General features: G+C 56.8%; 1 protein-coding gene and 1 long non-coding RNA gene across 5 annotated transcripts; one reads left to right on the top strand and one right to left on the bottom strand.

Moving 5' to 3' along the window:
* Positions 1-51: 51 nt before the first annotated feature.
* On the bottom strand, positions 52-9,063 carry MAFG (MAF bZIP transcription factor G). Of its 4 annotated transcripts, none has more exons than XM_055408308.2 (3): positions 8,777-9,063; positions 4,967-5,030; positions 52-4,870 (listed from the first exon to the last, which is right to left on the bottom strand). In XM_055408308.2, exons 2-3 carry the CDS (start codon positions 5,000-5,002, stop codon positions 4,418-4,420), a joined length of 489 nt encoding a protein of 162 aa, XP_055264283.1. In that variant the 5' UTR covers positions 5,003-5,030; positions 8,777-9,063; the 3' UTR covers positions 52-4,417. The 4 variants fall into 4 exon arrangements, with proteins under 4 accessions (XP_055264283.1, XP_055264287.1, XP_055264286.1 ...); XM_055408312.2 differs by lacking the exon at positions 8,777-9,063 and adding an exon at positions 7,822-7,843; XM_055408311.2 differs by lacking the exon at positions 8,777-9,063 and adding an exon at positions 7,665-7,788.
* LOC129544600 (uncharacterized) lies at positions 5,429-12,694 on the top strand. Its single transcript, XR_008683491.2, has 3 exons — positions 5,429-5,563; positions 9,696-9,745; positions 12,409-12,694. It is a non-coding gene; the product is annotated as an uncharacterized LOC129544600 (long non-coding RNA).
* Positions 12,695-13,465: the final 771 nt, after the last annotated feature.

Below are 13,465 nucleotides of genomic sequence, written 5' to 3'. Positions count from 1 at the left end.
GCCCCGCCCTTCCGCCCCGCCCGCGCGTTGCCCCAAAGAAACACCTGCCAGTCTCTTTAAAAGGTGTTTATTGATCATATACAAAATAAAGAAAACCTTATATATCACAAACATACACTATGTACAGCAATAAATACCCGGGGCCTGGCCCAGTGCCGCCCCTCCTGGACAATAATTTAGCAATAAATACTGCACAGGGCAGGGAGGGCACGAGGCAGCAGCCGCCCAGGTCACCCAGGGTGCCCCAGTGAGGCCCTTCCCCACCTGGATCTTCAACAACCCCCGCCCGCCCCGGCAGATCCCAGCGTACCCCCGGCCCCCCCACCTTCTGTCTTTAGCCTTAGGCAGGGCAGGTAGGATCTGATCAACTCTGCTCGGCCCACCTTCTCAGCGCCAGGAGAGCAGCAGAGCTGGATACACTGGACAGCCCTTATCCTGCTGCCCTAAGATGCCAGGAGAAGGTTTTCTGTACCCACTCCCGTTTGGTTAAAGGCTTCAGGGACTAGCAGTTTGAGGGGATGTGGAGAGGGTGGGGCTGGGACACAAGGTTGTTAGAGGGGTCCCCCTTCACAGGTCACTAGGGACGGCTCTCCTAACACTCCAGCTCAAACTGGAGGGATACCCACGTACCAAGGCTGCTGCTCCAGGGTGGGGTGGAAACGTGTGCGACTGGTCCAACAAGTATAGCACATGCTCAGGACACAGACCAGAGCAAGACAAGCTACCAGTCTCCAGGGCACACCCTTGCCTCTTCCCATCAGTTTCAAAACCAGACAGCTAACAGGAAGGCAAAAACCTGCCAGAAAGAATTATTCGGTGGCTTCTGGGGGGAAAAATCGTTAATGTGTTGGTTCCTTTCACCAAACCACAGCCTAAAAAAGTAACTTACAAGATCCTAGAGCGGAAACAGTGCTACAGGCTGTGGCTTCCCAGCTGTGGACGGAAACTTTGGCCAACCGGCCACCCCAGAGAGGGAAGCAGCAGTGACACGATGGGGCTTGACCATCTGTCGCAAAGCAGGCTGCAGCGGATCAGAGATGCAGGCCCAGGCACCGACCACTGAGGCTGCTGCTGATGGTCAGGGTTGTGCCCAGACCTGGAGGCCTGGACCAAGAGTAGAAAAGCCTCCAGGGAGACCTGGCACCTGGCAGAAACCAGCACACCACCCAGCAGCCACAGCTTCTCCAACGCAATGAGTGCTACCTGGAGCAGTGGCCAAGAGCCACAGGGAGGGCTCCCTGGAGCCATAACTTTGGGCAGCTGACCTGTTCCCAAAGGGGTTTGCCTCTGAAATCTGAGTGTCCATGTTGGGATAAGGGAAGACTGGGCGAGGGCAAAGTGTACAGGAAGGTGCACATTATGGTTTACTTAGCGGACAAGTTTGGGAGACCTGGCCTGGGCCAAAGTCCTCAATTCGCTGTGTCAAAAAGTTGAGGAGAAAGAGAACACGACACACTTACAGTAGGAAAACTGAATTAACGAGAATCAAAAAGACACCAAACAGCCATACGAGGACACAGGATCTACTGTCAAGAACCAAAGTGAAGTGGGGAAGGGGCAGAGCAGCCCCAAGAAGCTGGCTTAAGGGGAGCAGGATGCTCCCCAGATCCAAGGAAGAGTCACTCCAAATCCAAAAACCAAAAAAGGAAGCATAGCCTCACTCACTCCAGACACGTCTATAAACCAAACCAAGGACCTGTAATTCTGTTCATCAAACTCTCCTCTCTCCAGGTCTATAGCATGACAGGAGTGCACAGAGATGGAGGCCCCACCTCCAGAACAAAAGTGCGCATTGTACTTGGACACTGAGAGCCTGTCTCTCTCCTTGTCGCGGACAGGGCATGATCTCTCTTTAGGGATTCTTATGATGTGATTCCAACTTGCTCTACAAACAACATCAACCACTCTCTTCTGGACCTTAGGTAGACAAAGCCAGACTGCAGGGAGCCAAAGGAAGCCACTAAGTGATTCAGAGTCAATGGTCAAAATCTCCACTGCAGGCCAACCTGGGTATAGCCAGGAATGTCTCTGTGCGTCTAGGGTCAGATCAAGCCCATCAAGACAACAGAAGCTGACAGCCCAAATTCCCCAGAGTTTGGGCATGCTGCGTCAGACTCTGGGATGAAGATTCCACTGTCCACAAGATTAAACCCTGCCAAGCCACATTTTCTTTTCACCAGCCCACTTCTGTGCTTTTTCAAGGGGTTCAGGGCCCCCAGAGAAGCCAACCAGTGACCCCAAGCAGTAGCCAAGCCCCACATAGCCAGAGCCAGGGGACTAGCCTCTTGGGGGGCGGGGGGCAGGCACCACAGGCAGCCCCCATCACGTGACTACAAGCAGCTGCCCAAGCCAAGTCTGAGACTGGCTGCCTCACTGAGCGGCCATGACGGGAAGGTGGGCTCAGCCCTGGGGAAGCACCTCCACAAGTCGAGCAGTGGATCCCTGGAAGACACAGACCCCAAAGGGTGGTGAAAGAAGGCCCAAAGCCTAGAGCTGCCAGCATGTTCGGGGGGAGAGGAGGGACAGGGCCTGGTCCCGGAGACCGTAGCCCTTGTCTGGCACTGGTGGGGACCCCCAGGCCTTCAGGCAAGGAGAAGGGGCTGCTCCAGGTGGGCCCCGAAACCACCTGGCTCTGCCTGGGAAGCACCGTCCCGCAGCATGGAAACAGCTCTGGGATGAGTGGGCAGTGGGTCCCTGGGCTTCCCCTGCTGAGGTCCACCTGAAACCCAAAGGAACAAATCTCAGATTGGTGGCTGGAGGCCAAACACGGTGACTGGAGGCCAAAAGGAAGACAGCCAGGGGCAGCTTGGCCCTGGTCTGGTGGGCACCCACAGTGACTCCTTGATTCCCGCAAGCCCCCACCCAGAGCCAGAGGCCAAGGATAAGGAAGTAGTGTGGGGGGCTGGGGGGGGCGGCGCCCAGGATGGCCCCCAGTTTCACCTACAATGCCGCTGGGTCAGCCCAAGCCTGAGACACACATGCGAAGCCAAGGGTCAGCCCAGGGTATGGCAGAATCCTGCAAATGACTGCCGCCCCGCCCCAACCCTGGGGCTCAAGGTGAGTGCCAAAGCAGAAGAGGCAGGGCTGGCGGCGCAGACCCCCAAGCTCCACTGGGCAGGCGCAGCCCGGCACGATAGCCTGGGCCTGACAAGTCAGCAGAAGCAAAACCACAACCAAATCCAAAAGAACAAACACGGGAGAACACACACAAGAAGTGACACCCACAGGTCAAAGGTCACCAGAAGCACCAGCACGTGACGCTGCACAAGACCTCACCAGGCACGGACGACACCACGGCACCGGCAAGAGACGGAAGCAGGAAGGGGCAAGGGAGTAAGTCACTTTCGGTACAATTGCAAAAGAGATAGCAAAGTGGACGTCAGGACACGCCTTCTGGTCGCTCGCGGCTTGGCTTTTTTTGTCTTTTTTTTTTTAAACTAAGTTTTATAAATAACGTCTGATAACTCTGTGTATATAAAAACTAAACTCCAACAGCCACAAAGACTTGTCTGTAAGTTTACAAGAAAGGATTTTTTTTTCTTTTTTTTTAAACTAGCAAAGTTTCTATTATACTTTCTTCCCTTTTCCATGTATATGGTCAAATGTTCTTGCTTTTTTTTTAAAAAGACAGTTTTATAAATACTCTGCAGCTTTTTTTTTCTCTAGCTTTTAAACATATAATTTAATAACTTCGTAAAAGGAACTTCTCTCTTTTAAATAAAGGGCTATGTAACCACACAAACAGGTCATGTAAACAGTGACACGGGACCCATCGAAGGACACTGGACACACCCTTCACGCTCACAACCAGTGATTTGGTCTTGTTCAGTGCAACACGTCAGGCGTGAGTGCCAAGGCCCCTGGCCCACAGCCACACAACGCCCCATCCCCCTAGCGCCAGACTGGTGGCCCGCCCGTCCAGGGCTCTCGGGAATAGCCAATCCCGTCTAGGCCTGTGGGCTAGGTTGAGAATGAACCTCCTGGCCTCCTGCTAACCCAGTGGCCGTCAGAGCCTGTGGGCCACTCCACAGTGAGAACAGCCTCTCTTGCCCTGCAGCCCTCCGTGCTTGGGGACACACATGCCCTAGAGAACCTGCTTGATCTTCCTCTGTCCACTCCCACAGGCTGACTCTAGACTCCAAGCCCACCTGCCCGTGGTACACAGGGGGTGGGGGCGACCCCACGTCACCGCCAAACTGACCAATCCCAACGTACAAAACACACGATGACAAAGACGAGATCAAAGGGGCTCAGCCCAGCGCCCCTGGGGTGCAGGTTGTGCTTTGCAGGGAAGGGAGGAGGTAGGAGAGGAGGAAAAGGAGAGAAGAGGAAGAGGAGGGAGGAAGAAGGGGACAGGGCTGCCGAATTTGCCATGCGCCTACTGGCCCCTTGCAGACCCGCCTGGCCAAGTGTGTCCCTACGACCGGGCGTCCGTCTTGGACTTTACTATTGTGATGACGCTGGTGGCAGCCACCTTGCCGGGGACGAGGGGCCCCAAGCCAGCAGCAAGGGGACCCCGAGCTGGTGCCACAGGGCTTCGGGCCACGGTCCTGGCGAAGTTCTGCAGGGCCTCGTACTTGGAGCGCAGGGCATCGAGCTCCAGCTTCATGCTGGCATTCTCAGAGGCCAGCTTCTCCACCTCCTGCTGCAGCTCCGCCTTCTGCTTTTCCAGCTCCTCCTTCTGGGTCACCCGCTTCACACGGCAGCTGGCGGCATAGCCGCGGTTCTTAAGCGTGCGCCGGCGCTGCTTCAGCTGGATGATCTCCTCCTTCGACAGGCCCCGGAGGTGCTGGTTCAGCTCCCGCACCGACATGGTCACCAGCTCCTCATCCGTCAGGCTGGTGCCATTCTCTCCTGGCTCCCGCTTCACCTGGGGAGGGCACAGCGCACGAGGTCATGGGCCAAGTTGGGGCCATCCGCCCCTGTGCCACCCCAGCCCTGAGACGCTGCCACCCTATCTGCTCACCTTCAAGGCCTTGTTTCCTTTATTGGGGGTCGTCATAACCCGGGGGGCACGGCAAGCAGGCACTCTGTGAGACAGGGAGCGAAGGTCAGGACTCTGGAGACCACTCCCTTTCCCTCCCCAATCCATCCAGACACTTGAGCCCCCCAACACCCTCCGTCTACCCAGGGGAAGACACCCAGCCACCCCCACCAGCCTGCCCCTTCCCTTTGATACCTGGCCTCTCCTGAGCTGGGTTGCTCCCTGTCCACCCTGCCCCTAGGGAACTAGGTGGGAGGCTAGGAGGGTCAGATGGGGGAAGGGGAACTGAAGGGCTATTAGGGAGGCAGAGGCAAGAAAAGGGGCCGGGACGGGGAGGGGGGTGTAGAGATTAGAAGGATGCGGGAGGGGCCAGCCTAGAAGGAAACCGGGAGCTTTAAAAATAACCCCAGTGCGCCCCAGAGCATGGCTGTTCTCGGCGAGTCATGCTGACTCAGCACATTGCTCCCGCTCTGCTCTCTCACCGGCCTGGCGCTCCCCGAGGCCGCCAGCCAACACAGCCCCAGGGGACTGGCAGCAGCAAGCTACTGGGGCGGCGAAGGCCAGCCTGGCCAACAGCAGGTGAGGTTCGGGGCCAGGGTTCTATCTCCCCTAAGCCGCCTGGGACAAAGCCCTGCTCCCATGAAGGCTCAGTGAGCTGTCCCCACTGGGGACTGGAGCAGAGGGGAGGATGCAGGAGACTGCCAATTCTCCTAGACTGCTCACTTTGAAGAGTAGCAAGCAGAGTTGTCCAAGCCGCTCTAATTTTGTCTTTAGCACGGGTGGGAGCTCCCCACCCTCCTGGAGGCAAACACTCCTGCCAGGGGAGCCCAGCCCCATGCCCCTCCGCCCTCTTTGTCCACCTCTGCTGCCGATGGAGTAACCATCCTGTGGCTTTGGTTGCAGCTTTTTGTGCCCCTGCCCCACCCCATCCAGGGTATTTCACAAGAGTGCCCACAACTGACCCCCCAGGGGTCAGCCCTTTCTGGCCAGTGACTGTTCTCTGGCTCCCTGGTTGGGGTCCCCACCCACAGGGCAGGGAACAAAACTCAGAGGGCCCCCTCACCCACCCACTTGGTCATCTTTTCTGCATCCCGCCCTCACTTTCTGCAGCCCTGCCAAGGACATTTCTCCCCACTGGGTCCTGGATTCCTGGCTCAGCTGGACCACCTCTGCACCCTTGCTCCCTCCGTGACCTTCCAAGTTAGATGCAGGGAGGTAAATGGAGGCCTAACCAGGATTGTGGCGCCCTCCTGGAGAAGCTATGGCGCTACTGCCCAGAGCAGTAGGTGGGGCAGAGGACCTGGAGGTCACAAGGTCTTCAGGGACCCATGCCTACCGCAGGAGCCAGGTCCTCCAGGTGGAGCCAGAAGGGCTCCCCGAGCCCTGAGTCTGGGTCCAGGGTCACTGCATTGGTCCTGCCACTGTCAGCGCGAAGGAAAAGCCCTGGCACCAGCTTTTCCCACGCGCCATCCTCCCCCCACCCCCCCAACCCCCAATGCTGAGCACACGGTGACTTCCTGAAGAGATCACACAGAAAAGTGCCGAGCGTGGCGGCTGGGAGCTGAAAAGTGCCTCCTCGGCAGATTTCACCCTCCACAGAAGCCCTGAACTCAGCACAAGTGTAGCCAATCGCCTCCTAATCAAAGGTGTGCCTGTGTACTACTGTGAGGGGGAGGGGCAGGTCTCAGCAAAGCAGGGGCTTCCGCGACCTCCTGGCCTGGTCTGTGCTACCTGCGGACTCACACCACTGGGACGGAGACAGCTTTGGGGCATGGGCTGGGACTGGCGGCTCAGGGCACGACAAGAAACCAGAGGGAGGGGATTTCAGAGGCCGGATCAAGGAGAACCTTTACCCTGCCTCTCATCTCTGCTTCTGCTAAGGCTGAGCACACCTTGTGGAGAAGGCATGGGTGGTCCCAAGGGCAGGAATCCACCAAGGTACCCAGGGCCACTCATTCAAGCTGAGACCCCTTTCCCAGGTGTGGACAGCAGACAGGAGGCCAGTCCGCCCCTTCTCCTTCTCCTGATCACAAACACCAATGGCCAAACTGCCCGGGCAGGTGTGGCCTTGGTCACTCTGGCACCCTCACCTAGCCCACTGCACTCCCACCCTGCCCTTTAGGCCAACCTTCTCCAGAAGCCCTTTGTAAAAAGTCTAAAACTTAATTTTCACCAGAGCATAATAAGTAGCTGAGAAGAATCTACATGTTCCTGGGGCATGGAATTCCAGCCAAAAGATCAGCTTCAGTGTTAAATCACCTGGCATCTATAAGCCCAGGGCTGGAGAGGAAGCAGGACAAACCACAAGTTCAGCCTTGGTTAGCCATGAACCCTTGGGCAAGAGCAGTCTGTTCTGGTCTAGATGGAGTGCTCCCCTAACCCTGAAGACCAGGAACCACTCATACACCCTGGAAAAGTAGCTCAGGCCACACCACCCTCAAGGCTGTCACTCCCCAGGAGTCCCTACCACTGGCCTGACACCCAGAAGGGCCACATTCTTTGCTAACCTGCACAGTACTGAGCCCCAACCTCAAGTGGAACCACTCTGGGGTGACCGGGATTCGTCAACTCCTGCCATCCACACCAGTCCACTTGTTATGCCCTGAAGGCTAGGCACCCTCAAAGTTACCACCACTCAGACCTCAAGGCCAGGCTGTGAAGAAAGCCAATGCCTGCTCACCAGACACCTCACTCCCGTGAAGTCTAAGTCCTTCTGCGTCCTCTCCTTTGCCAATTTCCTGGTAGAGCTGCACTGACTTGCCCCCTGAACTGTCCACTGTCACCGAGGACTCAAGTACAGGCACACCTCCTTCTCCCACTGCCTCATGTCTTCCCACCTGAGACAGCCGAGCCTGGCCAACCACACCAGCCATAGGGAAAGCCTACTTTCCAGCCCGCTAGGACGGCCCCCCCTAAGCTCCTCCCCTCTTCTCAGAACTATTTCCCAGTTTGGGGAACTGTCCCAGAGGCGGGTCAGGGACCAGCAGCCTGAGAAAAGCCTGCCTGGGAGGGGATGGACACACAAGGGGCTTCACCCTCTACACAGGGATAACCTGCACCGTGACCGCTCCGTTTACTCCTCACACTCCTATCGTAAACTCACGTATCAGTCCGAACTTAAGCAGGCGCCCCAGCCTGGAGCCTGGCCCCTTCCAACTTCCCACGGTTTCCCTCCCAACCCTCGTTTCCCGGCCTCTCAGGCCCCTAGCTCAAATCCCCCCAGGAATTAGGACGAGCATCTAGTGACCTCATGCTGATGACTCAGCAAGTCTCCCTCTGGGCTCTGGCACGCGTGTGACGGAGCGAAGCCGGCGCGGGCAGGGTCTTCCCAGCCCGCCCCCCACGTGCCGTCTCCTGCCCCTAGCCTGCCAAAGACCCCGCGCCAGGGAAGCCTTGACACAGACACCTGATGAATCAGCAGCTCAGGCCGGGGCCGCCGAGCTCTTCCGCGGAGCCCTGGGCGCCCTGCTCGACCCCACCCTTTCCTCCCGCCACCCCGGGCGCCCCTCCCTCCAGGACGCCCCGGCTTTACCTAGCCAGCCCAGAACACGCCCCGCCCTGCCCCTGAGCGCCCCTGCGTCCACCCCATTACCCCCGGCTCAGAGGCCAGGAACCGCTCCTGACCGGTGGGGAAATCGAGGCATGGCCGCCAGCAGGGCACAGGCAGACCTAAAGACCTAAGTACCCGGCCCGCGCCGCCGGGAGAAGCCGCAGCCCCGCGAGCACCCGTCCCCGGCCTGGAATCCCCGGCCACCCTCCGTCCGGCCCTAGCCGGGTCGCCGCCGCACTCACCCACCACACTGCGGGCCCGGCGGGCCGAGGCCGGGGCGGGGCGGGGCGGGCACTCCGAGGCCGCGCTAGGCTGGCCGAGCGAGTACTCCGGGCCCAGAGTGGGGGCTCGCCGCCTGCGCGGGCCGCGCCGAGCGCGCTGGGAAGGCCGGGCTGGACCAGGCTCGGGGCTCGGGATTCTCCGCCGCCGCCGCCGCCACCTCCGCCACAGCCACCGCCGCCGCCGCTCCACAGACGTCACATGATGTTTGGTCACGTGGGCTCCATTCATGAAGCGGCGACGCGACCGGCTGGGGCTTAAAGGGGAAGGTGCGGCGGCGGCGGCGGCGGCGAGGGCGGGGCAAGCCTGTACTGCGTCTGCGCGCCCAGGCGCCGTCGCCTGGGCAACGCGCGCCGCGCCCGGTGGGTGAGGTCTCGCGGGACTAGCCCAGGAGCGCGCTCCCGGCCAGCCACGCCCCCCTCAAGGCGGGGCCTGGCCATCCTGCTCAAAAACTCTCCTGTAGCTTGTGTATGCAGGACATTTCAAAGGCCACGTGTCCAGGGGGCAGCTGCGGATCAGAAGTCTCACGCATAACGGAGAAAATTCTCACGGTAGTTATGATGCCGCCTGTCAGACTCTGCATGCACTGCCTCCATAACTGGAGCCGGCCTCAGCCCTGCCAGGAACATTGGCCTGGCTCACAGAAGACCCATATACTCCCGGAGGTGAAGGGCTTGTCCAGAATTCAAAACTTAGGTCTGTCTGCCACTTCCAGCATCCTTGCTGTAGTGTAATCTGTCTTCAGCCAACATCCAGAGACCTCACAAGGACTCAGGTGGTCCCTGGAACGCGTCTAGCTCAGAATGGGTGAGGGGTAAACATCTGTTTAATTAACAGTTGATGTAGGAATTGAATTGTACTTTTCCTTTTCTGTTTCATCAGCATCTGCCTGGAACTCAGGTCACCGGTCCATGTCTGCTCCTGAACTTTCTGTAAGTTCTCAGTTCAGTTCAGTCGCTCAGTCGTGTCCAACTCTTTGCGACCCCATGAATTGCAGGATGCCAGGCCACCCTGTTTATCACCAACTCCCGGAGTTCACCCAAACTCATGTCCATCGAGTCGGTGATGCCATCCAGCCATCTCATCCTCTGTCGTCCCCTTCTCCTCCTGTCCCCAATCCCTCCCAGCATCAGGGTCTTTTCCAATGAGTCAGCTCTTCTCATGAGGTGGCCAAAGTATTGGAGTTTCAGCTTCAGCATCAGTCCTTCTAATGAACACCCAGGACTGATCTTTAGAATGGACTGGTTGGATCTCCTTGCAGTCCAAGGGACTCTAAGTTCTCATGGCTCTTCAAAATTCCCAGAGAAAAAGGTGACAAAAGGCAGACGGGAAATTGAAGGGATCCAATTTCTACTTTGAAATTCAGAATTTACCTTCTCAAGTGTAAAGCCAGGAAGGGGACCTACCCTGCCAGGCAGGTGAGAGGGATCAGATGAGCTGAAAGAAGGATGAGTGAGAGGTTGCCTGTCCTTAGCAGGATTCAGTGCCACTGAGTGAATGATGGAGGCCAACCCAGGAGGCTCCCAAAGCCAGGCGACATCAAGGTGTCAGCAGCTCTCTCTCCCAGACTCTCTCCCTCAGAATCCCACAGGACCTTGTCACCTACTTTGCAGAGTTGCATGTGGTTGTCTTATCATTCTGTCTGTGTTCTTTAAGGGCACTGGGTGTAGCCTGAGTCTCACAGATTATAGGGCCTTAATATACCCAGGGAGAGACTTCTAAAGCCCTCAACTCTTTTCTTTTTTTTAATTTTTATTTTTGATTGCGCTGGGCCTTCATTGCTGCATGGGTTTTTCTCTAGTTGCAGCAAGTGAGGGCTTCTTATTGCAGTAGCTTCTCATTGCACAGCACAGGCTCTAGATGTGCGGGCTCTGTAGTTGTGACTCTTGGGCTCTAGAACACCGCCTTAGTAGTTGTGGCACACAGGCTAAGTTGCCCCACAGTCCTCTGCTTTGGCAGGTGGATTCTTAACCCACTGGACCACCAGGGAAATCTCACCCTCAACTCTTAATGTACTAGACCACAAAGACTTGCCCCTGAGGCCAAGAAAGAGGTCTTCTTGGACCTCTCACATCCTCACCACCAGCTGCAGGCTCTTCTGTCCTGCTCTGCTTAGGTCTCTCATATTTGCAGGGATTTCCCCAGGTGTCACTTCCTGCAGGATACCAAACACCTCCTAGCATTCTCCCATCACACCCCTTCTCGGGCCTGTGTGGCTCTGCTACACTTCCCCACGTCTGGCTTTTGGTGGTTGGAATCAAGGTTCACAGACCTGCTGGATGAAACCCAATGTGTTCTTCACGGGGTAGCACAAAACTTGTTGCAAAGCTCGTCTGGATCCCTGTGCCTCCTCCGAGGCTGTGACAGGTGATTCCTTACTTTGGAATCACCTTCTGGCTTTCTCCAAAGCGCAGACCAGGCACATGTGGAAGCAGCAAGACCCCCTCGTCTTATTGGCAGACACCTGACACACAGGAGGCGCTCCAACAGTGAGACTGACCTTGACTTGAAGGGAACAGTCAAGCAGAAGTTTTGGTCCTGGGCAGATGTGTGGTCTGTGGGACCATCTCTTCCAGGACATGTTTCCCCCAGAGGGATGGTGTCAGGGTCTCCCTGCACTGTCAATTCCTCTGCCGGGTGAGGCCCATAGCCCACTCATGCTTCTACCCACCAGCATGGGGTGCCAGGGGCTCATGCCCTAGGGGGGCCCTGCAGGGATTCCAGGTCTCAGGAGGGCCTTGGGGAGTGACTGGGACTCTGGAGGCCACCCTGACAGGGACGAGGGAATGCATTCTTGCCCCTTGTGTGCGTGCATGCTCAATTATGTCTGACTCTTTGCGACCCCATGGTCTGTAGCGCACCAGGCTCCTCTGTCTGTGGCATTTTCCAAGCAAGAATGCTGGAGTGGGTTGCCATTTCCTCCTCCAGGCGATCTTCCCAACCCAGGGATTGAACCTGTGTCTCCTTCATTGGCAGGCGGATTCTTTACAACTGAGCCACCAGGGAAGCCCTCACTGCTGTAGTCTTGCCCCTTAACTGCTGTTTTTTCTGTCTCCTGTAGATTTGGAAGGCCATGTCCTTGTCCCCAGAGTGCTCCCTCTACCCACCACATTTGCACAGGGCTTTGGTTCCAAGTGGGCCCAGGGGAAGGAAATGAACCAGAGTTGAGACCTTTCAATGCGGTTCCTGGAAAACCTATGCCCAGGGGCTCTCCTGGTCCCCTCCCCTCACCCTCCCAGGACCCATCGCTTCACCTGGGTGCCCCCCCACCAACACCCTACAGATTCCCAGTCTTGCTCCTCTGACATACTCACTCAGGTGTGTGTGAGTGTGAACCTCTGGAGGCAAGGGGCCTTGTCTTCATGCTCAGTAACTGTTCATCAAACGAATGTGAGCCCTCTTGGCCCCAGAAAAGGTTCTGACCCTCAGCGGCTCCTCTGATCTTGTGGGCCTCTGATGATGGATAATTTTAAGTCAACCTGACTGGGCCATGGGGTGATCAGATACTACTTCTGCGAGGGTATTTTTGTATGACAGTAACACGTACATCAGTAGACTTCAACATTAGACCAAATTAACATTTTAATCAATAAAGCAGATTGCCCTCCTTATGTTGGTGAACATTAATGAAGCAGCTGAAGGCCTGAATAGAAGACTGACTCTCTGCAGAGTGAGACAGAATCGTCCATCAGCCTACTTCAGACCTCACCTGCCTACATCCATTCTCCCTGCCTGATGGCCTTCAAATCGAAATACTGCTTCTCTGCGGGTCTCCAGCCTGCCTGCTTGACTCCATAATTGTGAGCCAGTTTCTCATGATAAATCAGATATGAGCTTTGCGACATATATAAAACATGATAAATCCTGTTTTTATATATATATATATGCCATCTCCTACTGGTTATTCCTCTGAAGAACTCTAACACATCTTCCTAGGGGGCTTCTTCCTTACCTGCCCTTGGCCTTGCCTGGGTGAGCGGGGGAGACATCTGTCCCCACCAGCCCCCACCAAACCAAGAGGTGCAGAGTGCTGAGGCTGGTATCCCTCCCCCACCACAGCAGGGCCTGCCAAGACCAGCTATGGTGCCAGCTTCCAGTCATGCCTCTAGTGACTTTCCCCAGAAGCCCCCTTGCACTCTGCTCACTGGGAGACTCAGCCCCACCAGCCAGGTTGGTTGCCTTGGAATGTAGGGCTCTGGGCATGTGGGCGGCCAGCCTTCAATGTTATACCAAACAGCAATGACCCTCCGGCACAGGTGGGAGCCTCCCTCCCCACGAAGGGACAAAGTTGCAAGTCCAGGCACTGGGGCTGGAAACCAATTTATTTAACCTAAAAAGTTAAGAGACAGAGCTGACAGCTTCTGTGGGTCAGGCTAGGAAAGGGAGATGACGGCCTGAGTGTTGGGGCCTCGGAAGTCCAACCACCTGAGGAGCCTTTTTTTCAAATGTCCTGCTGGCCAAGAACCATGGGCCCTTCTGAGGGATGTGGGGGACCCTCAGGTTCTTCCCACACTGAGGAAAGGTGTGAGTGGGGAAAGGGCAGATGCTCTCTTTGGGTGGGCCTTCCTTGGGTGGGGCCTTGACCTATGTACTCAAGCTGAAGCCAGCTAATGCTGGAGGGGGAGAGTAAAGCCCCCTCAAGCCTCCTGAGC

This window comes from Moschus berezovskii, chromosome 20, assembly GCF_049115385.1.
Source record: "Moschus berezovskii isolate FMDL1 chromosome 20, NW_MosBer_1.0, whole genome shotgun sequence".
NCBI classification, from domain to species: domain Eukaryota; kingdom Metazoa; phylum Chordata; class Mammalia; order Artiodactyla; family Moschidae; genus Moschus; species Moschus berezovskii.
The sequence above is the reverse complement of the archived record's forward strand: the minus strand, read 5'-3'. Positions and strand labels throughout refer to the sequence as shown.